Source organism: Felis catus, chromosome E2 (assembly GCF_018350175.1).
Source record: "Felis catus isolate Fca126 chromosome E2, F.catus_Fca126_mat1.0, whole genome shotgun sequence".
Classification (NCBI taxonomy): Eukaryota; Metazoa; Chordata; class Mammalia; order Carnivora; family Felidae; genus Felis; species Felis catus.
The window spans coordinates 55,479,712-55,506,764 of record NC_058382.1 but is presented as its reverse complement, the minus strand read 5'-3'; the positions used below and the strand labels follow the sequence as shown (position 1 = coordinate 55,506,764).

The 27,053-nt window shown below is 41.6% G+C and overlaps 1 protein-coding gene across 2 annotated transcripts; it reads left to right on the top strand.

The window, feature by feature from the left end:
- The first annotated feature begins 4,431 nt into the window (after nucleotides 1-4,431).
- Nucleotides 4,432-26,549, top strand: MPHOSPH6 (M-phase phosphoprotein 6). 2 transcript variants are annotated; one of them, XM_023244934.2, is made up of 6 exons: nucleotides 4,486-4,580; nucleotides 5,223-5,345; nucleotides 10,379-10,491; nucleotides 22,500-22,590; nucleotides 25,281-25,375; nucleotides 25,831-26,549. In XM_023244934.2, the coding sequence occupies exons 2-6, from the start codon at nucleotides 5,310-5,312 to the stop codon at nucleotides 25,964-25,966; spliced, it is 471 nt and encodes a 156-aa protein (XP_023100702.1). In that variant the 5' UTR covers nucleotides 4,486-4,580; nucleotides 5,223-5,309; the 3' UTR covers nucleotides 25,967-26,549. The 2 variants fall into 2 exon arrangements, with proteins under 2 accessions (XP_003998343.2, XP_023100702.1); XM_003998294.6 differs by lacking the exon at nucleotides 5,223-5,345 and having other exon boundaries at nucleotides 4,432-4,580.
- The last annotated feature ends 504 nt before the right edge of the window (nucleotides 26,550-27,053 follow it).

The following is a 27,053-nucleotide window of genomic DNA, read 5'->3' as shown; positions in this document are numbered from 1 at the left end:
TATTTGTCCTTAACACTGCTGTTTTGGCTGTTACAAACATTATCTCTTCGGGTTACAGCACCCAAATTTTCTTTAAAGAATTACCCTCCTCCATTCTGTATAGTCCTTCAAGGACTATAAACCAGGCCTTGATGCTCTCCTAGACTTTGACATCTTGAATGCCCTGACAGCAGAGAAATCTGTTGGTGTCTGTCATTCTTGCGGGGGCACTAAGTTAATTCCTGCTTCTGAGATCCTTGGGCTGCCCTGGTTTCCGACCTTTTAACTTGGCCTTGTTCTCAGGCTGTTATTACTTCTAGGGACTACCCAGTATCATTCTACTAAATTCCCATTTTATTTAATAAGCCATTATCAATTTTTGGTACATGCAAAACAAACAAAAAAACAAAAATAGAGAAACAGAGAGGGAGAAATGTGAGCCACGTAATTTTACATTTTATCACAGCCTCATTAAAAAAGAAACAAATGAGGGGCGCCTGGGTGGCGCAGTCGGTTAAGCGTCCGACTTCAGCCAGGTCACGATCTCGCAGTCCGTGAGTTCGAGCCCCACGTCGGGCTCTGGGCTGATGGCTCAGAGCCTGGAGCCTGTTTCTGATTCTGTGTCTCCCTCTCTCTCTGCCCCTCCCCCGTTCATGCTCTGTCTCTCTCTGTCCCAAAAATAAATAAATGTTGAAAAAAAAATTAAAAAAAAAAGAAACAAATGAAATTAAGTTTAATGCTAGATTTTATTTAAACCAAATACATCCAAACTATTATTTCAACAAGTCATCAATCTGAAAAACAACATTAAGATATTTTGCATTTTGTCTTGTTGTTCCAAGTCTTTGAAATACAACATGTATTTTACATGTATAGCTCACCTAAACTTGGGACACTAAATTTTCCAAGGTTAAAGTGAAATGCAGTCCTTCCAAAACAATAAAATGTGTATAATGAGAAAATATTTTACAGTTAGTTTTCAAATTTAATTAAAATTAAATATTCAGTTCCTCGGTCACAACAGCCACATTTCAAGTGCTCAGTAGCTATATAAGTAGGCTTACTACATTGGGCTGTACAGCCTTAGATAATATCTGCTACATACAAGAGCAAAGACACTCAAGGGACCTTTTCTTGATGGATCCAGTAATCGGAAGAAATGAGAAGTTTTCACACTTCAAACAAATTCCATGATGAAAGGATTCAGAATTGTGTGAAGACCTATAGAAATATCTTCCCCAAAATGACATTTCCTTGGGTTTGTAACTTCAACAGGTTAACACATACTGAGCGTGAGACTTATTCTCTGTATTCCAGAACTTAGGAACATAGAGCGATCCAGGAGTTATCTTCCCAGTCAGGTGGTTTAATTCAAAGTTAAAATTACACTATTACTCTTAAATCACTTCTCATTACATTTTGATGGGTGGGATGAGACTTTGGGGACTAGTTTCATTATATGTATTTTCACTGTCAAATAAAAATGTAGAAATTTGAGTGTCAGGTTGTTGAATCTGACCTTTATCTCTCAGATAATAACAGTTACTATAAAATTTGGAGCAGGAGAGCGACATGATGAAGACAATGTTTTATGAAAATGAATCAGAATCCGGTGTGCAACAGAAGTCCATAGGGAAGGTGTGGAGCTCCTAGCACCCTTAGCTGATGTATATATGATCTTATTTCTGCCAGGAACTGTTTTCCTCTTAAGCTGTCAAGACATGTGCTCATTCATGGGTCACTTCTTCACCTCTGCTCCCAAGAACTTTCAAAATTCTGAACAGAAGTCAAAATCAGAGATAAAAAATACAATAGTAGTTACAGGAGAGGAGGGAATGGAGAGTGTTTAATGGGTACAGAATTTCAGTTCTGCGAGACGAAATGTTATAAGGTGGAAGAGAGACAGTAAAGTATACCCCCCAAACCGAGAAGGCACTTTGAGACTGGAAAACAAAGCAGGCCACTTCATACAGTTCACAGAGTTTTATTCAAGGTAACTTACTGACAAGGTGGAATCGGACAGAAGATGACCCACAGCAGCTGCACAGTTATTCTCTGCAAAATCCAGACCTTAGTCTACTGAATTTATAAAGGGAAGGGACATGCAGAAGAGCAATGTACTGAGATGAAAGGGTTCAAATGCACCTCAAACAGCTTGCACACAGCTGACAGATAATCCTTAAGAGGATCTGTTGGCACCACCTGTATCAAGAAGAGAAAGAGGGGCGCCTGGGTGGCTCAGTCGGTTAAGCGTCTGACTCATGATTTCGGCTCAGGTCATGATCTCACAGGTGGTGAGTTTGAGCTCTGCACTCCTAGCACGGAGCCTGCTTGGGATTCTCTCTGCCTCTCCCCACACACACATATGCTCGCTCTCTCTCAAAATAAATAAACATTTTTTGAAAAGTGGGGCGGAGAGGTTATGTTATCTCTAAGAGATTCATGGGAGGCCAAAACAAGCCTCTCCCAAGCATCCCAGCCTTGGTGGGCATTTCTAAGGTATGTATGTTCATCTCCAAGGGGCCTGGAATACGTAACCCCAAGATAGGTCACTAAGGAAACATGAATGAGATGAAGTCAGTATTGTCGGCAGGCCCACAAATGTGTTCCATGGATGATCTCAACTTTAACATCACACCTTTAAGAGTCTCTGCTTTACCAGGCCAGAAAGGCTTAGGTGCCTTTGTCATACTCTCATGAACCCTATATTTTTCTTACAGGGTTCTTATCACAATTGTTATCTGTCATTAAATATGTGGCCTATGAGTTTGCTCCAGCTACTACAACGAAGTAGTACAGACTGGGTGGCTTAAACAAAACTTTATTTTCTCACAGTTTTGGAGGCTAGAAGTTCAAGACCAAGGCGTCAGCAGAAGTGATTTTCTCTGAGGCCATTCTCCTTGTGTGCAAATGGCCATCTTCTGTGTCCTCACACGGTGTTCCCTCCGGACACATGCAACCCTGGGGTCTCTCAGGGTGTCCAAATTTCTTCTAACAGGGACATGGGTCAGGTTGGATTAGGACCTACCCTAAGGGCCTCACGGTAACTTTATCGCCTCTTCAAAGGCCCTGTATATCCAAACGCAGTCCCATTCCAAGACCAAACTCTTGATTAGTTTTGGAGGGACACAATTCGACCCGTAACGTGATTACCTCTGCTGTTTCCACTGGGTAAATTAGGACAACTCCTGTCTTGTTCTCACTTCAGGACCTTTACAGTTGTGGTCTCCTCTTAGAACACTCTATCTCCAACTCTTCACGGAACAGGTTTTCCTCAACTTTTAATCCTTATAGCACTGTCATCTGACGAGAGCCATCCTGGGCCACTTGACCTACAGTAACCCTCAAAGTCACGCCATCACATCGTGGATTTCTTCGTTCTGCGGCACACCCCCTCAGGGCGGCTCTAGGGAAGGGAGGTCTTGTGTCTTCATCCACGGCTGTAGCCCAGAGTCGCGCACTTGAGTTTCTGTAACCACTTACCATGTTAGGATGGCTTTGCTGACCCCGCTGAAAAAACCTGCGGTGGGGGGGGGGGGGGGCATCTTTTCCCCCAGTTTCCGGAATCTCGGCTCTAACACTTCCTGGCTGTGTGAACTCTGGTTAAGTCCCTGAACGTCTCCGGGCCTCACGTTCCCTACCGACCCGACGACGACATTTTCTTCGTGAGGATTAGGTGAAGTCGCGCGGGTAAAGTACCCAGCGCGGAGGACCCGGTGTCGCGCGGGCTGCCCGCCGAAATGGTATTGTCAGGCCGGGTGTGTTCCAGCGCGCGGCACCTGCGAAAGGTGTGGGGCTCGCCCCGGGCGGGCCACGCCGCGCCGAGGCCACCGTCTCTCCAATCCTTTAAGACAGGTGGCCGCCCTGTCCTCGCGCCTTCGCTTTCACGCCCGGCGCTTCCACAGAAGGTTCGTTCGGGTTCGAAGACGCGCACACCCGCGCGGTTTCCCACGCGTTGCCGAAGCCGGATGTGGGGGGCGGGGTCTGCACACGCCTGCCTCCCTCCCTCCCTCCGACTCTGGGCCAGCTGAGCGGCCTCCCCGTGCCTCAGTTTACCCAGCCGCCGCACGGGGTGACCGTGAACGTGGGAGGAAGTGGTATACGTGATAGACTCGGTCCAGCCGGGACGGTGGGGCAAGCGTCTCAAAGGTCTCGCCGGCCCGACTGAGTCGGCGACGCGCGGCAGGACGGAGTCCGTGAGGAGCGGCGATATTCGGCCACCGGCCGCCGCAGACCGCTCCGAAGGGCCCGGCTGAAGCCGCAGCGGCCGGCGCTCGGGCCTCCTCCAGGCCCTCGGACGTCTCCTTCCCCGTGTCAAGTCCCTCTCACCCCGGCACCGCTAGCCGTGTCCTTACCCCGAGCTCCTCCGTGAGGCGAGCGCTCCCCGAGGCGACGCGCGGAGATTCCGGGGACGCGCCGGAGCGCGAGAAACGGGGCGGAACCACGGGGCGGGACGACGCGAGCTGCGTAAGACGGCGCCGCGACGCAGGCAGCAGTGCGCGTGCGCGGCGGGGGCTGGTGGTGGCCCGCGGCCCGGAGCAGGAGCCAACATGGCGGCGGAGCGCAAGACGAAGTTGTCCAAGAACCTGCTGCGCATGAAGGTGTGGGGACGCCGGGGAGGCGGGCCGGGCGACAGGGGTACCTGGGGTTGGCGACCCGGCCGGGGCCGAGGTGGCGGGCGCGCGGGGCCACTGGGGAGGCCACGGAGGGCCTCCAGTTCGGACGTTCATTCATTCACTTAGCGCTGGCTCTGCCTTAGGCACCGGGAGCTAGGTTATAAATCCGGCGGCTTCCCTCATAAAGCGCGCGGACAGATAGGACAGACACGTAAGCAAGCAGGGTGGCTCAGCACTAAGTGAGGTGATGCTCAGAGCGCCGGGAGCCCTGGGAACTTACTTGCGCTTGGGCAGGAACCGGCCCTAAGGTAGAGACTGAAGGGTCGGTGGGAGGGTGGGGCATGGCAGCACAAACCGAGGGGAAAGCGACTTCAGAAGTCTGAGACGCAAAGACCACAACATCTGTTGAGGTTTCCAAGAACTAAAAATAACTCGATGTGCTTGGAAGACAAGTAGCAAAATGTGGGCCTGGAAAAGTAGCCAGCGGCCACAACATGTGAAGAATTTTAGGCCAATTAAGGATTTTTTCCCTTTATCTTGTGAACATGATGAGGAAGCTTTTGAGCAGGGGGAGCGGCATCTTAGCTGTGCTTCTTACTTTTCAAAGTTACCTTAACTGCCCTGTAGAGACTACATTGGTGAAAGATAAGACCTGACAAGGGACAAAATTGCAGTCGGAAAGACCAGACAAGAAGCTCTGATGATCTGGTTGCAATGGCGGCGGGAATGGAGAGAATTATAACAGTTGAGGTGAATGTCAGCTTTAAGCGAAATTGATTTTAGATTCGAAATTGAATCAGTTTAACAATCAAATGATTTTAGGGGCGCCTGAGTGGCTCAGTCGGTTGAGCGTCTGACTTCAGCTCAGGTCATGATCTCGTCGTCTGTGAGTTTGAGCCCGACGTGGGGCTCTGTGCTGACAGCTCAGAGCCTGGAGCCTGTTTCAGATTCTGTGTCTCCCTCTCTCTCTGCCCCTCCCCCGTTCCTGCGCGGTGTCTCTCTCTGTGTCAAAAATAAATCAACATAAAAAAAATTAAAAAAAAAAACACATGATTTCAAAGTGGAAGAGACAAAAAAAAAAAAAAAGACAAGTGTAGATAAAATGAATACAGGAACTAAAATGGGAAACAACCAGGCCTTCAAACTTGAATAATAACAAAGATTTATACTTTCTGCTCTGTGTTCAGGCAACTGTTCTAAGTGCATGTATCAATCCATGAAATCCACATAATAATTCTGTGAAGTAGGTTTAGTTATTATTCCTCTATTATAGCTGAAGCACTGAAAAAGAGAAGTAAGTAACTTGCCTAAGGTTACACAGCTAATAAGTAGTACAGACAGGACCAAACCCAGGCAGTCTGGCTCCACATCCCCTGCTCATAACTACTATTCCATACTGCTTGTCTCTGAACCCTACTGTGCAGTGTTAGATATCATGCTTAAAGAGTAATTTCCAGAAAAAAGGAAGCAAGGCATAAATAATGTTTCGAAAGATTGAAGAGTAAATGTTGCATGTGCCAGATTCGAATGGGGTTGAGCTAGGGTATGACTAGGGATGGATAGGATGAGTGAGGGTGGAGGGTAAGTCATATCATTTATAATTTCTGAAGTTCTTTTTTCATACATATTAGCAAATTTTGAATTTTTACCCAACAGAGTCTTCTTTGACTTCTCGTTTATAATCAGAGCAGTGGAGTGGATTGGCAAAGCAGGTACATCAAATGAAGATACGCTGAGTAAGACTTTGACCAAAGATCTGACTCAAGAGTTAGGAAGGAAGAAGTTACCTTAAAAAAGTATCAACCCCTACCCTAGTGGTTGAGAAACACTCAACAGGACATTGGAAGCAAAGAAGAGGGGGGAGAAGGTTACACATATTTTCTAGTTGAGTTATCAGCTTCAATCATTGATGAAAAAGCTTTTTGGCAGGACAGCAGGAGATACTATGCACAGAGTGGAGTATAATGCACATCCATTCCTACGAGAATGAATGGAGCAGCTAGCTGCATTAGGTTGCTGTATCCAGTGTAGCTGTTCAGCCAGAGCAAAGTATAGAGCAAGAATAAAAGAGTTGAGGATTTAATACTAATACAGTTGTTTTCAGGTGTACTTGAAATCCTCTGACTTGGTCAGCTGTTAGGAGCTGGAGATGATGGGGGAAGTAGAAAGTGAAGGATATAGTTGGCAGTTCTCAGTGTCATTTTAGCTCTGTTGGACTCTTAAGACAGGAGTTGCTGAACTACTTCTGTAAAGGGACGGATGAAAAATACTTTAGGCTTACGGGCCACTCACTATTGTAACTACCCACCTCTGCCATTGTAACTCAGAACCGAATGAGCATATCTTTGTTCCAATAAAACTTTATTTACAACACCAGACATCCAGCGTAAGGACTATCGTTTGTGGTACCAGCTCTAGGTCCTCTGTTGTGCGTAAAGCCAAATCACTAAGCTTTATAGAGTGTTCTTAGATGCTGTGGAGTCAGGAGAATTGGATTGCTACCTAAATCGAGTTGCTTGATTTTATATTCACAGGGTGTTCTAGCCTTGCCATGTGCACAGAGCATACATATATAGATAGCTATTTTGTATGGCATAAATACTACTTGACTAAAAATAGGAGATAAAAAAGCAGTTGGGCAGGATTGGTGAGTTGTATTACCAAGAATATAAGATGAAATGAGGCATCTGGGTTTAAAGAGAACCACCCAGGAAAGAGAGTCTGAAGAAATAAAGCAAGTCCAGACTTAAATTCAGAGAACCTTTATTGAACTCTTCCTGAGTACCAAGGGCAGCCAGAGTCCTAGTTATAATAAGAGACATGGTCTGCTATTCAGAATCTCAGTCTTTTGGGAGACACAGAAGAAGCAAAATGAACAATAAGCTAGTGTTTATAAGGCTTTTAGACATAGGGAAAGGTACTCTTTTATGGGAACAAGTCGGTGAAGAGCTTGGCCAAACACAGTCAGGGAAGACTCAAAGGACATGTGCTCTGGGCCTTTACAAGTTGATGTTTTGCTGAGTAGAAAATGGAAACATGATGTTGAGTAGCAGAGACAGAGGACTGGGAAGTACAGAATATGCATTCCAGAAACTGCCAGTTCTTTCCTGTGGTGAGGCTATAGACACAGGTAAAAGGAGAAAGGAAGACTACAAAACACTTTAGAGTGCAAGCATTTCTTTTACATTTATTTAAAATTATGAAAGGGGCACCTGGCTGGCTCAGTCAGTTGAGCGTCCAATTTCGGCTCAGGTCATGATTTCACAGTTTGTGGGTTCAAGCCCCGCATCAGGCTCTGTGCTGACAGCTCAGAGCCTAGAGCCTGTTTCAGATTCTGTGTCTCCCTTTCTCTCTGCTCCTCCCCTGCTTGCATTCTGTGTGTCTCTCTCTCAAAAATTTACGTTAAAAATTTTTTTTAAATAAATAAATAAAATAATGATGGATTCACAGGAAGTTGCAAAAAAATGTATAGGGAGAGCCTTTGTACTCTTCTGTTCCCTGTCTTATATCGCTAGAGTACGGTACAAAGCCAGGAAATTGACAGTGGTACAATCCACAGAGTCTATTTCATTTTACTGTTTTCCGTGTGTGTGTGTGTGTGTGTGTGTGTGTGTGTGTGTGTGTGTGTGTGTGAGAGAGAGAGAGAGAGAGAGAGATTTCCATACAGTTTATCACGAGCAGATTTATGTAATTACTTCCACATTCAAGATACAAAACTGTTGCATTACCATGAGATTCCCTGAAGCTGTCCCTTTGTAGCCAACCCAGTCTCTTCTTTCCCTAAGCTCTGGCAACCATGAGTCTGTTCTCCATTTCTCTACTTATGTTATTTCAAAAATGTTATGTAAATGGAATCATACAAGATGTGACCTTTTGGGATTCGCTTTTTTCACTCAGTATTATTCGCTTGAGATCCATCTAAGTTGTTGAGTATATCAACCTTCCTTTTTTATTACTGAGTAGTATTGCATGCATTGGAAGTACCTTAGGACTTAGCCATTCACCTGTTGAAGAATATTTTGGTTGTTTTCAGTTCTTGGCTATTAACAAGTAGAGCTGCCGTGAATATACCTGTATAAGGTTTTGAGTGAACATAAGTTTTCATTTCTCTGAGATAAAATGCCCAAGAGGGCAATTGCTGGGTCATATGGTAAGTGCATGTTTAGTTTGGTACGAAACTGTCAAGCTGTTTTCCACAGAGGCTGTACCATTTCATATTCTCACCAGCAATAGTATGAGTGATTCAGTCTCACTACGTCCTCAGCAGAACTGGATGTTATCACTGTATTTTATTTGTAAATGTTTTTCAAGTTTCGTCATTTCATTTAGCATTCATTGGCAAAGCCCTTATACCTAAAAATGCTTATGTTTGGGGGAAGGTTGGAATGAAGGGAAAAGTAATATAGAGCTTGGACAAGAGAAACAAATAGGGATAAGTGGAAACCAATGGAAGTCTAGACCTAACTGCTAGAGGTGGAGGCTCCTGGATGTTTTCTAAATTTATTTTTTTCCCTTATTAATACATTATCGTTTTGCTGTGATCAACCTCTTAGTGTGTTCACTGGTTCCCCTGAGGAAATGTAGTTGTTGTGGGAAGAGACCAGCAGCTGGACTGTGGGTTTCTCTACTGGCCCATTTTGAATTGTACTTTTGCACGTTTTAGAATAAAGAGCAGCCGTAGAGATGAGCAGCCTTTCAGAGGATAGAGATATGTGAAGAGCAGGCTTATAGATACAGCTTTGCTTTGGTCTGTGTTTACAGAGCCCCTACTATGCATCATTCATCATGCTAAAAGTGAGGAAGGAGACAATCTAGACAAAGTCCCTGCCCTCAGGGTCTCCAGAAGAGGCAGATGCTCAAGGAATTAAAATGTGGTGAGACTATTTGAGGGTGTCATATGAAGCATCTGGGAGAGAAATCCCGATTTTGCTTACAGGTATCAGAGATAATTTCACAGGGATGGAGTAGTTTTTCCTATACCAGAAGGGCCAGGAGTTGGCCAGGTGGAGGAGCATGAGAAAGGCCATTCCATGGGGCGCCTGGGTGGCGCAGTCGGTTAAGCGTCCGACTTCAGCCAGGTCACGATCTCGCGGTCTGTGAGTTTGAGCCCCGCGTCGGGCTCTGGGCTGATGGCTCAGAGCCTGGAGCCTGTTTCCGATTCTGTGTCTCCCTCTCTCTCTGTCCCTCTCCCGTTCATGCTCTGTCTCTCTCTGTCCCAAAAATAAATAAACGTTGAAAAAAAAATTTAAAAAAAAAAAAAAAAAAAAAGAAAGGCCATTCCACACTAAGATCAGCAGGCATGAAGACCAGTGGGCTCCGTGAGTCGGTGAGAGATTCAGAAAGTACTGAGTCTCTCACCTTCTTTTGGCCCCTCTCACTTTCTGTCGCCACCTGCCTGTCATGATCTGTGTCTTTTGTCTTAGCCTTTCCCCACTGGCCACTATGTAAAACTGAAATATTTAGGGGCACTGATCGAATACAGTTTTTTATTGCTCGTTTTATTAAATTAGACGAACTAAAGTGTGGTAAAGATCTTTCTGAAGTCTTCTGTAGGAAGTCCACATACTTTTTTGTGTGCTCTAGTCAGCTCCCTGCTAGTCTGGTGTGATGCCGTCTAGGACAGAGCTAAGCTACTTTGGTCACACCACCTCCACCCTCACGCCTGAGACGGGATTCTTAGAGAAACGTGGGAGAGCATGTGGAAGAATAAAGTTATCTGTGTTTTCCTCCACTCTAACTTGGGAAAACCAGTTGCTGACACTGATTTTGTTTTGTTTTGACAGTTCATGCAAAGGGGACTGGACTCAGAGACCAAGAGACAACTAGAAGAGGAAGAAAAGAAAATCATTAGTGAAGAGCACTGGTACTTGGATTTGCCAGAGCTTAAAGAAAAGGAGTAGGTTTATTAGAAATTATATCAGTGATGCTTTGGGCATTCAGAGGGAAATCCCTGCAAATATGACATCTTCATTCCAGTGACACAAAGCCTGTAAAATAATACCTGTTCGGTTTCTTGAGTTAGCTTTGCAAATAGTTTTCTAAAATTATTAAATCTATATAAGTTCTACTTGGATTTATACCTTTTTACTGGCCCTCATTTATAACATTATTCTTTTTGTATATTGAATAGATGAATCTAACCCGCTTGTCTCTGGTAATAACCGGGGGGCCTTTATAAGACTCTGGCCCTGTGCTCCCTGTCATATTAAGTTTGAAGATTAAGTTTGAAGGTGTGTACTTTAGGGCTTTCCAGTTCTGTGTGAGTAATAGAGTTCTTCATCAGGCTGAGCTTCTTAAAAGCAATTCAAGAGTTTTAGGTTTGTTTCCTTTAATTTTTTTAATTTTTACTGCTGTTAATACCAATCATCTTAGCTAACATTTATTGAGTCTCTAGCATGTATCAGGAATTGAGCTAAGCACTTTATATCTCTTAATTATTTAATCCTCAGAGCCGACTTAGGAGCTGGCTACTCTGATTCCATCCCTTTTATAGCTGAGGCATCTGAAGCATAAGAGAGAATAGTTTGCCCAGAGTCCACCAGCTGGTCATGGCTAATGCTGGGATAACATGCTAGATTGTTCCTCCTGGTTGGTGCTTGATAAATAATTTTCAATGAAGGAGCGATAGATTCATGTCATCCATTGATTTTATCTAAATTCTTAAAACTCTCATTTCTTCTAGTTGCTTTTTTTTTTAACCTTAGTAAGCTCTATGGGACAGTAGTTTTATTTAAACTTTGTCCGATGATTGAAGATGTTGCTGATTCAGGCAATTTAAGTTTTTATTTTCTTTACCTAATAATTGTTTTCATTTTTAACATGTTAAAATTCCCTTGTTCATTTGGCTGACCTTCTCTGGATCTTTTCTGGAAGGCTAGGTGTCCTTCTTTAAAGACAGAAAGCATGTCCCCCCAGGAGATATGGAAGGAAGGTACTTTGTTTTTCTGCTTGCTTCTCTGTTTGCTTCTTTCCACTGCTTCTCAGAGGAAGCAATATGGCAGTGAAGGAGGGGAAGATAATGCCCGGGGCTGTGCAGATTTGCGGGCAGGGTGGCATAGGAAGGGACCATTACTGGTAAGAAGCTGTAATTTAATTTTATACCTTGACTAAACTTACACAAAGTATTCCAGATATTTTGTTACTTACTTTTATTGAAAGGCAGGATGGTTTCTATCCTGTTTTCAGTATTCTTCCCCCCCCCCCATCCCCCCAGCATATTATTCCCAGAAAAATGACCTTTAGGTTCCTTTCCTAGGAGGCAAATGTCTCCATCCTTTCAAGCTATTGTAACAAAATACCATAGACTGGGTAGCTTATAAATAATAGAAATGTTATTTCTCACAGTTCTGGATGCTGGAAATCCATAATCAAGATGTGGTCATATTTTGGTGATGGCCATTTCCTTGGTTCATAGTGCCTTCTCACCATGTCCTCACCTGGTGAAAGGGGCTAGGGGTTTCTGGGGAGTCTCCTTTGTAAGGTGCTAATCCCATTTATGAGGGCCCCATCCTCATGACTCTGGCCACTTCTGAAAGGCCTCACCTCCTAATATCATCTTGGGAGTTAAGATTTCAACATACGTATTTTGCAGGGGATACAAAGAGTCAGACCCTAATGGTAAATAATAAGCTTCTGCCATCATTCAGCACCTGTTTTGTGTATAGATGCGTGTATTGGGTCAAGTTGTTGTCAGGGAAAGATGACACTGTCAAATTGGGTAATTTGAGGAGAGTGTAACAGGTATGGGCAGGACACAGGGAAGCCACCAGGGACAGTGCATTCATCAAAGCTTGTGTGATGGGAATAATTTCCACTCCAGGCCCAGAGGATCAAGGGGAGGGAGTGGTTACTGAATCGGAAGACAGGCCATGTGGCGAGTGCATCTTACAAGAGCTGCTACCCTCATAAGACGGCACAGCCAGTCTGAGGTAGTCCCACAGGAAGGAAGTCTGGTTCCAGACTGCAAAGGACCACTTCCATTTATAACATTCATATCAGCCTCCCAAGATATGGAGTAGGGGAAGGTAATGAGAAATAAATGTGGAGAGGAGAATGGATGAATGTCCTCAGGATGTGTATTTTTATCCCAAGTAGGGAGCCAGTGGAATGGATTGGTTAATTAAGCGCATGGACTCTGCAAAGGGGCAGACCTGTGTTTGATGCCCAGCTCTGCTACTTACTTACTTGTGACCTTGGGCAAGTTACTTAACTCATCTTATGTCCTTTGTATATTGGGTGTGATAATAGTATCATACCTTATGAGAAGTAAATAGATAATATATGTGATGCACTCACCACAGCAGGTCAGTCCTATCAAGCACAGTAAACTCTGGTGGCACATGTATTTCCTTATACTTGATTGTTATGGAATCCACCCATTCCTTCTTGCTCTTTTGTGTTTGCGAATCCTTCCGTGGTGGTATCATCTGAATTATTCCAGAGGGTCCCTGCTATCTCTGGAATTGGGGACTTTGCTCTAGAAGTCTAGAGGATGCCATTTGTAATGTCAGCCATATCGCTACAATTCAGTGATGACATTTAGGGCTATTCAGTCCACACCTCCCCTTAAGGGATACCCCTGGCCAATGCCTAAGCTGTGTAGCGGATTGAGGACCTGGTTGCTTTGCTTCAACTTAGAACAACCACAGGACCTTCCGAAGTCCAGAGCTGTTCGTAAGGGCTGAGGCCTTAGTGTAACCACATTGCTGGTCACCTTCTCCTGCCGTCCTTATTTCCATAGAGGGGCATCTCCCAAACAGCACCGGCCAGTAATACTTCTGCACATAACTCTGTCTCAGAGTCTGTTTCCAGGGAACCTGATAGAAGATTCTTGGTATAAATTCCTAGAAGAATTTACCAGATCAGAGATTTCACTGTATTTTTGCCATATTGATTTTCTCCAAAGGATGTGCCCCAGTGCAGAGAATAGCCAGTTTAATTGCTTTTTTGCCACAGGATGTTGCTTTAAAAGTATGTATTTGGCTACCATGCTTCTTGTGCTTGCACATTGTGGCCTAATGAATGTTAGGAACTGTGAGAGCGGAGATCATACTGTAAACTAACAGGTTAGCTTGCCACAGTTTCACGGATGCTGGTGGAAGGTACAAGACTCTTGGGTCAGACGCAAGGACTTCATTGCTCACAGCACAACACACAGTGTGGGTGTCTGTTTTGTGTCATTTCCTGCTTGCTCCCCAGATCCCGTGGGGGATGATGTAGTGAGGCCCACCTGTTTGTGGTACCCACAGTAGTTTTGCATCACAACTGAGAAGTCCTGAACTTAGGACTCCTGTTATCTTTGATACTGGAATAGAAGCCAACTTACCCTTGGCCCCAAGAGAGACATTATTATACTGGACATTAAGCAAGTCTGCACTTTGCTCTGAAGGAAGACAGTAGCTCTGCCTTTCAAAGCAGCTCACTATACACACATCCCTGAAAAGATATTCCAGAGCAAAAGGGCAATTAACGCCTCATTCACAGGAGAGACCCATAGAGAATTGTTTCCCTACCGGGTGTTTTTCCCCTGCTTTGCCATGCATGTTATTTGTGGATTTAGGGCAAGTCTGGGTTTTTTTGAGTACTTACTCATCTATAAAAATAGATGAAATCAGTAATATCCTGGATGTGTTTTGACTCTAAAATTATAGGGGCGCCTGGGTGGCTCAGTCGGTTAAGCGGCCGACTTCGGCTCAGGTCATGATCTCGCAGTCCGTGAGTTTGAGCCCCGCGTCAGGCTCTGTGCTGACTGCTCAGAGCCCGGAGCCTGTTTCAGATTCTGTGTCTCCCTCTCTCTGACCCTCCCCCATTCATGCTCTGTCTCTCTCTGTCTCAAAAATGAATAAATGTTAAAAAAAATAATAATAAAATTATGGGTCCTCATTAATAAAAATTAGGATATTAAAATACAGAATGCTTATAGTTAAGTTTTAGAATATTTAATTTTTTGCTAATTCTATTAATTTTCCTAATTATTGAAACTATGCTTGTAGATAACATCTGTGTCCCTTTTTATATTAAAGCTGTTGTGTTAATGGAAACCCCTGGGAAAGGCCCTCTGAGGGAGCAGTGGTCCTGCTGTGAATCCATTCCTGGCCCCTGCTTCTTTCTTTTGTCTGAAGTGAGAGTAGTTATGATGCTTTCCTGAGGGGGGTAATTGATTTGGGAGATGGATGAGGTTTTATCTGCTGCACTGCCCAAGGACCAAGATTAGGCAATTGAGAAGGAATCCCACATTTGTGGAAAAGGCTGAACAAAAATTCAGGAGTATGTGTGCCTGAATTTAGGCTGTCTCAGGGAATGGGAGGTGCTGAAGGAGGCTGGACTAGAGAGCCAGGTAGAGAGGAACCCGAAGAACAGAGGTTCTCAAAGTTTTGGGCTCAAGGACCATTGACATTTTGTAAAATTATTTGGAACCCCTGAAGAGATTCCATTTGTGTAGTTTATTTCATGTCGATATTTACTGTGTAAGAAATTAAAATGAAAATTTTTAAATGCTCACTCTACAGGTAGCCTCATTAACATGTTAGCACAAATAACATATTTTTCATGAAAACATAACTGTTTTCCAAGATAAAAAAAAATTAGTGAGAAGAATGGCACTGTTTTACATTTTTGCAAATCTTTCAGTGTCTGGCATAATAGAAGATGTGTGGATTCTCTGGGTGATTTCTCTTAACCCTCGCATTCAACCTATTGTAGTCTATTGGTTTGGTTGAGGGATATAAAGAAAATCCACCCTCACACAGATGATGTAATTGAAAAGAGAGGAGTATTATAACAGCTTTTCCAGGTAATTCTTCGACGCTACTCCAAAACCCAATAAATAGTTTCTTTACAGTTAACTGCAGCATGGAGTCTCAAAGCATCAATAAATTTTTCATAATCATTAGTCTACCTTACATTTTGAATAGACCTTTTATCCATGCATGATTTCATAACATCATGCATTTCTCATTTGGAAACTGCTAGTTCGGTGAGTTGTATAGATTTTCTAAATGGTAGCTCATTTCATTGTATGATTTCAAAAAACATTCATTAATATTACCATCGGTTTCATCAGAAAAATCTTTTAAGTATTGAGAAGCTCTCAAACCCAAGATGCCATACACAAGCTATTCAAAATTCTAATTTTTGCTTGAAAGCTTGAATTTTGTTACTGGCAACAAGTATTGTCAGTTGTTCCTTTGAAGTGACATATATATATACACACATATGTTATGTATTATATATACATGTATTATATATACATAACATATATGTGTATATATAATATATATATTTACTATTTTGTATGCAGAATATTGTTGAAGACTGAGATTAATGAAAATAAATTTTTTACTGTTTTATCAAGAACATTCTTATTGGCTTCTTTCCCTTTTTAAAGACTTTGAAAACCAACAGTGAATAATGCAATGACTACTAGTGTAGTATGGTATCACGACTTTAATTCATGCTAAGGTGAACTTTTACTCATAATTGCTTTTGCACCCTCTGTGTAAGGGTCAACACAGTGAAGAAAACAACATCTTACTGTCACTGTGAAAATAATACTGACTTCCTACCAGCATTCCCTTCTGTCACTCCTCCCTCAGGGAGGCCTCCTCCCTGTTTCTCAGACAGGTCACTTAACACTGCCTTCTCAGGACTTTTATCTAGCTGCTCTTCCCCAGCTGTCTTCATATTTTCTTCTTCATTGCCTTCCAAACTTGGCATAGAGTCATATTTTCATTTTGTAGCCAAACGACAAAACTACAACTAACGTGAGTTTGCTCCTTGCTGAGTTACAGATAAGGACTACACGAGATGGAGTTGTCCACAAAGCAAACTTTATTTGCAGCAAATAAGGAGATCACAGGGAATGACTTCCAAAGCCATGACTCTCCCAAGTAGGGGCAAGTGGGTTTCTTTTACTTAGGATTAGGATGAATATTCAGACAGGGGAACTTTGTCATTGCATGTAAAGGCAGACATGAGGCAGTGCAGGCGTACTTAGAAAACATGCCTGTACATACATCCTATGTTATGTGAATGAAGCTTGTGCTCCTCCGAGGGTGGAGACTAACACTGTAGGGAGGCCAAGGAAACTGTCGGGAGAGGGGAAGGGACTAATGGGCATGCTCCCACAGCTAGTATAAACTGGATGGGTGGTCTTGGGCTCCTGATACTGGGCCTTTCTTACTTTTGAAACAGCACAGGGAGTTTTACAAGTGGTTTGTTGTCTCTGGTTAGGCTATTTCCTGGCCTGGTAGAGTGTGTGTTTTTGGTTTCTCTTTGTTCCTTTAAAATCTTTACTGAGAATTTCACATTTCTTTGTAATTCTGACACCTAGGAAGTTCTGCTAGAAGTGTGCTTGAGCATGTAGGGCATTGATCGCCCAAAATAGCTGGGGACCTAGAATGACTTCTCTGGTATCACGAAAGCTGTGATTTTGTCTTTCTTTTTCTGGGGACCCTCAACTCTTTCTGCTTAAAATTTGTCTTCGGTAAAGGTGGAATTGTTGGGTTGTAAGGTTGGCATATATATTTAACTTTATGAGAAACTCTCAGACCGTGTTCCACAGTGATTGCACCATTTTACACTTTAACTAAAGAAGTGTAAGAGTTCTGATTTTTCCAGTCCTTCCAACATTTGAGGTTATCTTTTTCTTTTTACCTATTCTGTCATTCTAGTGGTGTCTCATTATGCTTTTTAATTTGCATTTTCCTGGTGACTGATGTTAAAGAACTCTTATGTGCTTATTGGCCATTTCTGTATCTCCCTTTGTGAAGTCCCTATTCAGTTCTTTTGCCCATTTTTAAAAATGAAATAGGTACATTTTTTTCTACTATCTTCTGTTACATATTTATCCATCCCTCTATACATCTGTCAATCCATTTTATTTTTAGTGTATTTCAGAGTAAGTTGCAGACATTTTCTCTCTGAACACTTCAGCATGCATATCATTATGGTTTTATTCCGTTTTGTTTTTTAGGTAAAACTTACATACTTCTGTAGAGATAGGAGTTCTTTATATTTTGAATACAGATCCTTTAACAGATGTATATATTGGGAATATTTTCTCCCAGTTTGTGGGCTTGCCTATTTATTAATGTTGTCTTTGATGAACAGTAGCTTTTGTTTTGTTTCATTCATCTTTTTGCCTTTTATAGTTAGTTCTTTCTGGGTCCTGTCTAGTGAATCTTTGCCTGTACCAAATTTGCAAATATAGTTTCTATGTTTGCTTGTAGAATGTTTCTAATTTTAGCTTTTACATTTTTATGTGTGATCTGTCTTTGATTTTTATTTGTGTGTGATTTTGTGTGGTGTGAGGTAGAAATCAAGGTCTGTTTTTGTTTTGTTTTGTTTTTCTATAGAAAATCAATGGTCCCAGTACCATTTATTTAAAGAAAATATTTTTCTTTACTCATTGTTTTGATGCTGTGGTCAAAAGCAATGTGCTGTATTAGTATGGGTCTTTTTCTGGACTCAATTCTTTTGCACCATAAGTTTTTCTATCCTATCGGCTTGATTACTATGGATTGCAATCTTGAATCTTGCAGTCTCGAAGTCTTAAAATCAGATAGCGCAAGTTTTCTTTTATTATTTTCAAGATTGTTTTGGCTAGTCTACATCCTTTGTATTCTCATATAAATATTAGAATCAGCTTACTAATTTCTTTCCGTGATTCCCTTCCTCCTCCAAAAAATAGGATTTTGATTGGCATTGCATTGATTCTGTAAATCAATCTGAGGAAAATTGGTATCTTAACAAAATTGTGTTCTTCAGTCCATACACATGATATACCCATTTATTTAGCTATTATTTAATACCCGTCAGTAATTGCTAGTAGTTTGGAGTGGAGAGGTTTTGTGTATATATCCTTAAATATATCCCTATGTATTTCATATTTTTAATTCCTATTGCAAATAGCCTTTTTCCCAAAATTGTTTGTTGTATTTACATACGTAGAAATGTTGTATATAGACCTTGTATTCTGTACTGTGCTAAATTGATTCACCAACTCTAGTGGTTTTGTGTAGATTTCTTGAGATTATCTCCATATGCAGTAGTCATCTACAGAGAAGAAAATTAAAACTTTTATTTCCTTTTCTTCCTTTGTTGTTGGCTAGCATCTCCAGTACAATGATAAGAATGGACATCCTTGCATTGTTTCTGATCTTAGGGAGAAAGTATTAACTATTTTACTGTTAAGTATATAAAATGCTGTATGTTTTCCTAAATGTCCTTTACCAGCATGAGAGATTTTCCTTTCTCTTCCTAGTTTCCTGAAGACTTTTTTTTTTTTTTTCAACGTTTATTTACTTTGGGGACAGAGAGAGACAGAGCATGAACGGTGGAGGGGCAGAGAGAGAGAGAGACACAGAATCGGAAACAGGCTCCAGGCTCTGAGCCATCAGCCCAGAGCCTGACGCGGGGCTCGAACTCACGGACCGCGAGATCGTGACCTGGCTGAAGTCGGACGCTTAGCCGACTGCGCCACCCAGGCGCCCCACTGAAGACTTTTGTAAATGATGTTGTATTTTGTCGAATGATTTTTAATGAGTTGATCATATGGTTTTTCTTCTTTCCTCTGTTAACATGGGAATTATCTTGAGATTTCAGTTTCACAACAACCTTATGTTTCTGAAACAAATCACCCCTTGGTATTCATATGTTTTGTATATATAGTTCTTTCAATTTGCTAATATTTTAATAATGATTTCTGCATTCATATTCATAAAGGATATTCCACTGTAGGTTTCTTACAATGCCTGTAGTTTGGGCCATAACATGAGTTTGGAAGTGTCCCTTCCTTCTCTTCTCATTTCTTAGTTTGAGTAAAATTGGTATTGTTTCTTCCTTAAATTTTTGATAAAATTCACCAGTGAAGCCATCTGGATCTGGAGTTTTCTCTCATAATAATGAATTTAGTTTCTTTAATAGATAGAGGACAATTCTGATTTTTCACATCAGATACTGTATTTTCTGTTGTAAAATTTCTATTTGATAAGTTTTCATAATTTCCATATTTTAATTCACGTTCCTTATTTGTGTCTTCATTACATTTCTGTGTTCCTTTAAATCCTTGAACATACTTAATATAACTGTTTTAAAGTCCTTTTTGTACTAATTCCATCATCTCTTTTTTTCTATTTATTTGTTTTTCTCCTGTTTATGGGTCACATTTTCCTACTTCCTTACATGTTTAGCAACTTTTTACTGTGGCCTCACATTATGTATTACATTGTTGAGTACCTGGAATTTGTTGCCTTCCTTAATAAAGTGTTGAATTTGTTCCGTTAGGCAATTGATTTACATTCCAATCAGCTTGGTCCCTGTTTTTGTTAGAGTAGGTTTTATAGCCTTGACTGTCTTGCTAGATGAGTCCTACTCCTGAAGGGTGACCTTTCTTTTCGATGTCACAGGATATTCAGCTTGGTCCCCCCACTCTAGATAGACACAACTGAAACATTTCCCTCCTTTGTGCAAATCTTGTATTTGTTCAACGTACAATTTTAGGGTAAATTTTCTTTCTCAGGGATGGTAAGCTAGAAAATGGCCCGCCAAATAAAATTCACGTCCTCGTCCCTGGAACCTATGTTAGCTTATATGGCAAAGTTGACTTTATTGGTGTGATTAAGTTAAAGATCTCTAGATGGGGAGATTATCCTGGATTTTCTGGGTGGGCCCTAAATGCAATCACGTGTATCTTTATAAAAGGGAGACAGAAGAGAAGGCAGAGGTTACAGTGATCACAAGCCACAGACTGCTGGCTGTTAAAAGAAAGCTGGAGAAGCAAGGAATGAATTCTCTGCAGCCTCTGGAGGGAGCATGGATGGCTCTGCCAACACCTTGATTTTGGTCCAGTGAGGCTGATTGCAGACTTCCAGAATTGAGAGCATAAATTTCTTGTTTCTTTAGCCCATGCATTTTGTGGTAATTTCTTATAGCAGTCCTAGGAAACTAATGTACCAGGTAATTCTTCTCCTGGAAATTGTTTTTTTCCCCTGACACTGTTGGACTTGACCTGCATGCGTACAGTCTAGTATTTGGCCAAACATTCAAGGGAAACAAATATGCAAAATTTTGCATAAAGGATCCCAGAATTCCTCTATATATCTCCCCATCTCTGGTCTCTTGACCCATATACTTCATCCCCAAACTTCAATTTCCCTTTTCCTTTCAGTAAGACCGGGCTTAGTTTGGGCTCCCACTCCCACTCCACAGTCTAGAGGTTGCCTTCAGTCAGAAGGTGGGCATTCATTGCCTTTAGTCAGAAAACTTACTTCATCTGGTTTTTTTCTCTCAAGCATCACAGCGCTGTGCTTTGACTTGTTCGTTTCCTACTTAGTCCTATTTTATCGTTGGCTAAAGTCGGAGGACTAGTTTGATACCAGCTGCTCTCTTAAGGACAGGAGTGAAATAACCTTCATCTTTTTCCACTGTATAATATACATCTTTATCATCTGGCACCACTCTCGAATGTGACCTCCTTGAGAGCAGAGACTTACTCATGGCTGTCCCCCCAGCTTCTAGAACACTGCCTGGCACACAGTTTGGCTTAATAGGTGTTAGCTAAGTGAGTGAATCTTGGCAAGGAGGGCCTGCTTTCTGCCAAAGAAGCCAAAATGGCCAGGTATTCACTTTCCCAGTGTTCTTTATGGTTGATCCCTTTATGGTTTCAGGCTGTAGTCAGATACGCTTACCTGGGACTGGGGTAATAAACTGGTGACTCAGAGGAAGCCCTTTTGGAGTCTGAAACACATCTCCATCCTCCTTCCAGGGCAACACAAGTTGCCGCCCAGTGCCCTCTGCTGTCCAGAGATTAGCCCCCTGAGGTGCAGCAGCATTTTTACCAGGATAGATTTTACCATGTTTCAATTGGGGGTTGACGACTTAGCTACCTTTATTTCTGCCTATTTTCCATTCCTGCTCATCCAGCTATCCCAGAGATTCTGTGAGATACCTGGTATCCTTTCAATAAATTCCTTCTCTGCTCAAGTCGGTCATTGTTGTTTATAGCTAAGAGTTCCAGCTAATACGCTCTCTTAAAGCTGGCCGGGACTCTGATTTCAGGGTATTTAATCAGAACTTAGTAAGAAGTTGGTGGGGTTGGGGATGTAAACATCAAGGAAACTGCTTCAGATTTGGAAAATTCAGGGTTTTTTTTTTTTTAATGTTTATTTATTTTTGAGACAGAGAGATACAGAGCATGAACAGGAGAGGGTCAGAGAGAGAGGGAGACACAGAATCTGAAACAGGCTCTGGACTCTGAGCTGTCAGCACAGAGCCCGACACGGGGCTTGAACTCACGGACCACGAGATCATGACCTGGGCTGAAGTTGGACGCTCAACCGGCTGAGCCATCCAGGTGCCCTCGGAAAATTCAGGTTTATCATAAATAGTTTAGGTCTCTATGTTGTGTAGGTATTTATGCCAATTAAATGTGTTTAGGCAAGGCTGTGCCTGCAGCCTCCAGCTCTTGTCTTCTAATGGCTTTGCTGGCCAAGGTCAACAGTTTTTATTTCTACCCCTACTTTAGAAGTCTTACCTTACTGGGGTGCCTGGGTGGCTCAGTCGGTTAAGCGTCCAACTTCGGCTCAGGTCACGATCTTGCGGTTTGTGGGTTCGAGCCCCACGTCGGGCTCTGTGCTGACAGCTCAGAGCCTGGAGCCTGTGTAGAATTCTGTGTCTCCCTCTCTCTCTGCCCCTCCCCTGTTCACACTATGTCTCTCTCTGTCTCTCAATAATAAGTACATAAATGTTAAAAAAATTAAAAAAAAAAATAGAAGTCTTACCTTACTTTTACTTGATTCTGCTAAGAACCGGAAGATCGATTTTTCATTTGAAATCCTGACTTTTATTTGCTGTGCTTTGTTATAAGAAGACATGCCATTAACACAGGCTTATTTTCCTGCTTAGGTGTTTCATAATAGAAGAGCAGAGCTTCTTGTTATGTGAAGACCTTCTCTATGGAAGAATGTCATTCAGAGGATTTAATCCTGAGGTTGAGGTATTAAATATAATTGCTTCCCATTTTAAAATTTTCCAATTGAATTCTTTCTGCTAATAATTGGGTTTAGGTTTTTTCCCACCGGGTAGCATTTCTTCTCATTATATAGAAAATAACAAGTCTTGAAATACCGCTGTAGCTATTTAAAGAAATTGCAGTGTTGCTGCCTCACGTTGTGGTGGAGTTGAGTAGATAATTTAATACAGCAGCACGCGCTCCCTGACAGCGCTTCCATGAGTGTTAGAATCTCAACTCCGGGCTTTTACAAGAACGTCCAGGTTTTATTCATGCGATGCTATTATGAAAAATTGTTTTCTTGAGTCTAGAAACATATCTTTTCTAATGGAAAACGTTACTTAAGAATCGAGTAATTTGACTTTTTAATGGACAGGTTTTAATCTGAGCTTGTAAATAGAGTTTTAAATGAATCCTTTGGAAAGTTTGTTTGAAAAGTAAATATTCACCTTATGAGCTGTTGATTTGAATTTCCATGCCTCAGTTTTGTAGAGAAGCACAGACATTCATTTAACAAATATTTATTAGCATTCTGGCGCATGTACCAGAAGCCATCATATCAGGTACTTGGCCAACCAAATGGAGGTTTATGATGTAAATTTTTAGTTTGATGACTATCACGTGAAGCCAGGGATTCTCAGCCCTGCCACCACTGACATCTGGAGCCAGATGATTCTTTGTAGCTATCTGTGTATTTTGAGATGTTTAGCAGCATCCCTGGCCTGTCCCCACTAGATATCAGTAGTGTGCACGTGCACACACATGGCCCACTTGTGACAACCAAAAATGTATCCAGACATTGCAAAGGTCCCTTGGTGAACAAAACTACCCTGGTTGAAAACCACTCTATAAGGATGCCTGAAGAGAACCAGAGTTCACCACGCTAATCGCCAGATTAGCTAAACCTTTATTCAAAGATTGTAGGTTTTCTTTTTTTTCCGTTTTTTGAGGATGCATGATAATTAAGATGTTATATTTGCCTTACACAAAATCAACACTAAAAGTGTTTGTTTTTAATATGTAATTTCCTTGCCTTGGCCTGCTGAAAGATTTAGAGGAAGAGAAAGAGGGCAGTGGGGTAAAGGGGGAGGCGGGGGAAGCAAAGATTATGAGTGTTCGATGCCCAGGGACTGGGGCTGGGGGTAGGCAAGCCCTCCACAGTATGTCTTGTACAGTGAGAAAAGAAGTTGGCCTGGCCCTTGGGTTCTGATGTGGGAGCCTATTAGAAAATGGCTTTCAGGACTGGTACTCTGAAACACAGAATACATTCTCTCTGGGAAAATGTTTTGAACTGTTTGGCTTACAGATCTGAGCTGTTATGAAACATGAGAAAATTTAGGTATACAGCTGGTTATGAAAAGGTACCAACTTGAGAGCACTTACTTCATTATAAGCAGGATGTACTTAGAACACATTTTTAATGTTGCATGTGTCTTTACTGGCACCTAGCATGGAGTTCATTTATTCAGTAAATATTTATTCTGTACCTGTGGTTCATCAGCCCTCTTGAGGCATTGGAGTGCAGCAGAGAACCAAAGTCTGTGCCCTCACAGAGCTTCTGTTCCCAGAATTATTTTCTTTTCAGTCCTATAAATGTTGGAAAAGCACGAATCTGGTTTCTCTTCTGCTGTCCCTTCCTTGTCCTGCCTTTGTTGTAAAGAAGGTATTGTACATTAAAAAAAAAAAAAAGTTTCTCAGGGGGTAACTATCAAGAAAAGGTTAATGTGAGAAAAAGAATGGAGGAGAGATCCATGGCATGTGGACATCATGTAGAATGTATTATCCACCCTCTTGTTCCAGAGTGAAGCTGGTCCTTCCGGGGATATCAGAGCCAGCCTCCCCCCTCCAAAAATTGCATTTAAGGGCACCTGGATGGCTCAGTTGGTTAAGCATCTGGCTCTTAGTTTCAGCTCAGGGCTGAAACTCTCATGGTTCATGAGTTTGAGGCCTGCATCCATCCCTGTGCTGACAGCATGGGGCCTTCTTGGAATGCTCGCTGTCTCTCTCTCTCTCTCTCTATCTCTCTCTCAAAGTAAATTAATAAGCTTAAAAAAATTTTTTTAAAGATTGCATTTAGTATTACTCTTGAGTGTAGTATTCTTCCATTCATTCCCATTCGGAGGAAATTTGAAAGTTTGCTTTTTTCTTTCCCCTGCTCACTAGAACATGTTGGCAGTGTGCCTGCTTTAGATATAAGGAACTAATAAGATTTACGATCAAGGGGCACCTGGGTGGCTCAGTCAGTTAAGCATCCGACTCTTGATTTCAGCTCAGGGCACGATCCCAGGGTCCTGGGATTGAGCCCCACATCAGGCTTCGTCCAGACCGAGCATGGAGCCTGCTTAAGATTCTGTCTGTCTCCTTCTACCCTACTCTACCACTCATGTGCACACTCTCTTTCAAAAAAAAAAAAAAAAAAGATTTATGATCTAAAATACAATTTAAACTTATTAGCAGGAAGTCTAATCTAGTGGCGCTTTTTGTCTTACTATTTTCTTCATTCAGAGCCGACTTCTGTTAGCACATTGTGGAGTAAAGTATTACAGAGAATTCCCTATAAATTTTGGTGACTCCTGTAGATTCTGCGACTTCTGTTTCTCTACCTTCAAATATAATTGATACCAGTTTCTTTAATAAGCCAGTTCCAGCCCTGATAGTGCTGTTGCATTTTTCAGAAATTAATGCTTCAGATGAACTCCAAGAACAAAACAGAGGAAGTTGAAGGTGAAACAGTGGAGCTCGATGTATCAGATGAAGAAATGGCTAGAAGGTAACGGTCACCTTGGAACCACATTATAATCTGGGCCCGGCATTCTTTGTCTCTCACATGGGTTCTCTTCTTCCCCACCGTCTTCCTTGGAGTGCCCCAGCAGGAAGATGACTTTCTCCTTTCTCTAATTGGGCTCAGGCAGGTTCATGCCTGTCACACACACTGGTAGTTGAGGGCTCATGACTGGTACTGCTTCTAATACATATTTTAAAATATACATCTCAGTTTATTCAGGATAGTGCAAAAACAAAACACAGTGAAGAATTTAATCATCCATAGAAAAGTTTATAAATTTTAAATCCGTTTATTTTGATCACAGCTTTGATTTTTTTCATAATCATTGAATATTTGTTATAATTCACTGAATATTTAGTTTGATATTCTTGACAAGACTTGATTCCTATCTTACTTGTTTTTGGATTTAATTAAACTTGTGCTGCATACCGTCTTAACAGATATGAGACCTTGGTGGGGACAATTGGAAAAAAGTTTGCCAAAAAAAGAGACCGGGTCAACTATGAAGAAGATGAAAATGGACACGTAAAACCAACAGTTAAAGTAAAGAAGATGTTCTTAAAGCCCCAGGATTGAAGTGGATGCTTTAAGACAGAGCTCAGGGGTGCCTCATGAGGGTTAGTGTATTGTGGAACTCATTCTGATGGCTTCTCTGTAGTTATTCAAACTGTGATGTTTACGTGTAAAGAGGTGGATAATTTTGGAAACATTCCATTTTTGAAAGAGATACGTGGTGGATGTTATACATCCTTTGTTTCATGGTGTTCATCAGGAATGGATTTTTAGCCTTCGAGTTTCAAATGTACATAGGGATGTGGCTGCTTCCTAAAGACTTTTTGACTTAAGATTTTTTTTTTAATGGAGCTCTAGTCACTGACCTTGAATTGGCACATATAAATTAAACCAGTGTTTAAGTTGCCCTTATGTTTCTATTTTACTTTAAATTATGAATCATGCCAAGCCAATGTATACATACATTCTGGAATCAAACATAATGAGGGTTTATTGTATATAGATTCATCAAGAGCAAACATGCCTCTCCAGCCTACAGTACTTGCATGCTACCAAGTCATTGTTGGTTTGTGGAATTATTGGTTTTTGTTTAAAGCTTTTACTTAATAAAAAAAAATTATTCTCTAATAAATTAAGTTTTCATATACTTTTTCTTGTCTCTTATGCTTTCAATTAATTATTTTAGTCTAATTCAGTATTGGAACTTTAATCCAAATACTAACTTGAAAAAAACAGCCATTAACTTAGAATATGGTAATGTGTTAGGTTGAACTGTAAGAAATTGGCTTGTATGGGTCAAAAGCAATCATCAACTTTTTATTTTAATTATTATGAAAATCATTAACCCGTAAATATACCCTGGTAAGCTCTGTTTGGACAAAGAAGTCATTGGCACTGAGAGGACACCACTTTCCAAATCGACAGCTAACTTGTGTATCCTAGAAGTTTTTTTCCAACATATTGACATATTTTGCTTCTTTTCCATGGGGCCCTGAGTTTTCACTGGCCCCAAGAAAGAAAATACACAGGGTTTTAGGATGTTAATTGTAAAATTAGGAGAATCTAGGGAGATTCTCTTGTACAAAGTCACAGTGTTTTCCTTAAGGCGTATTTATTTAATCTGAATGGTATCTCGGAGCTGGTGTCTCTG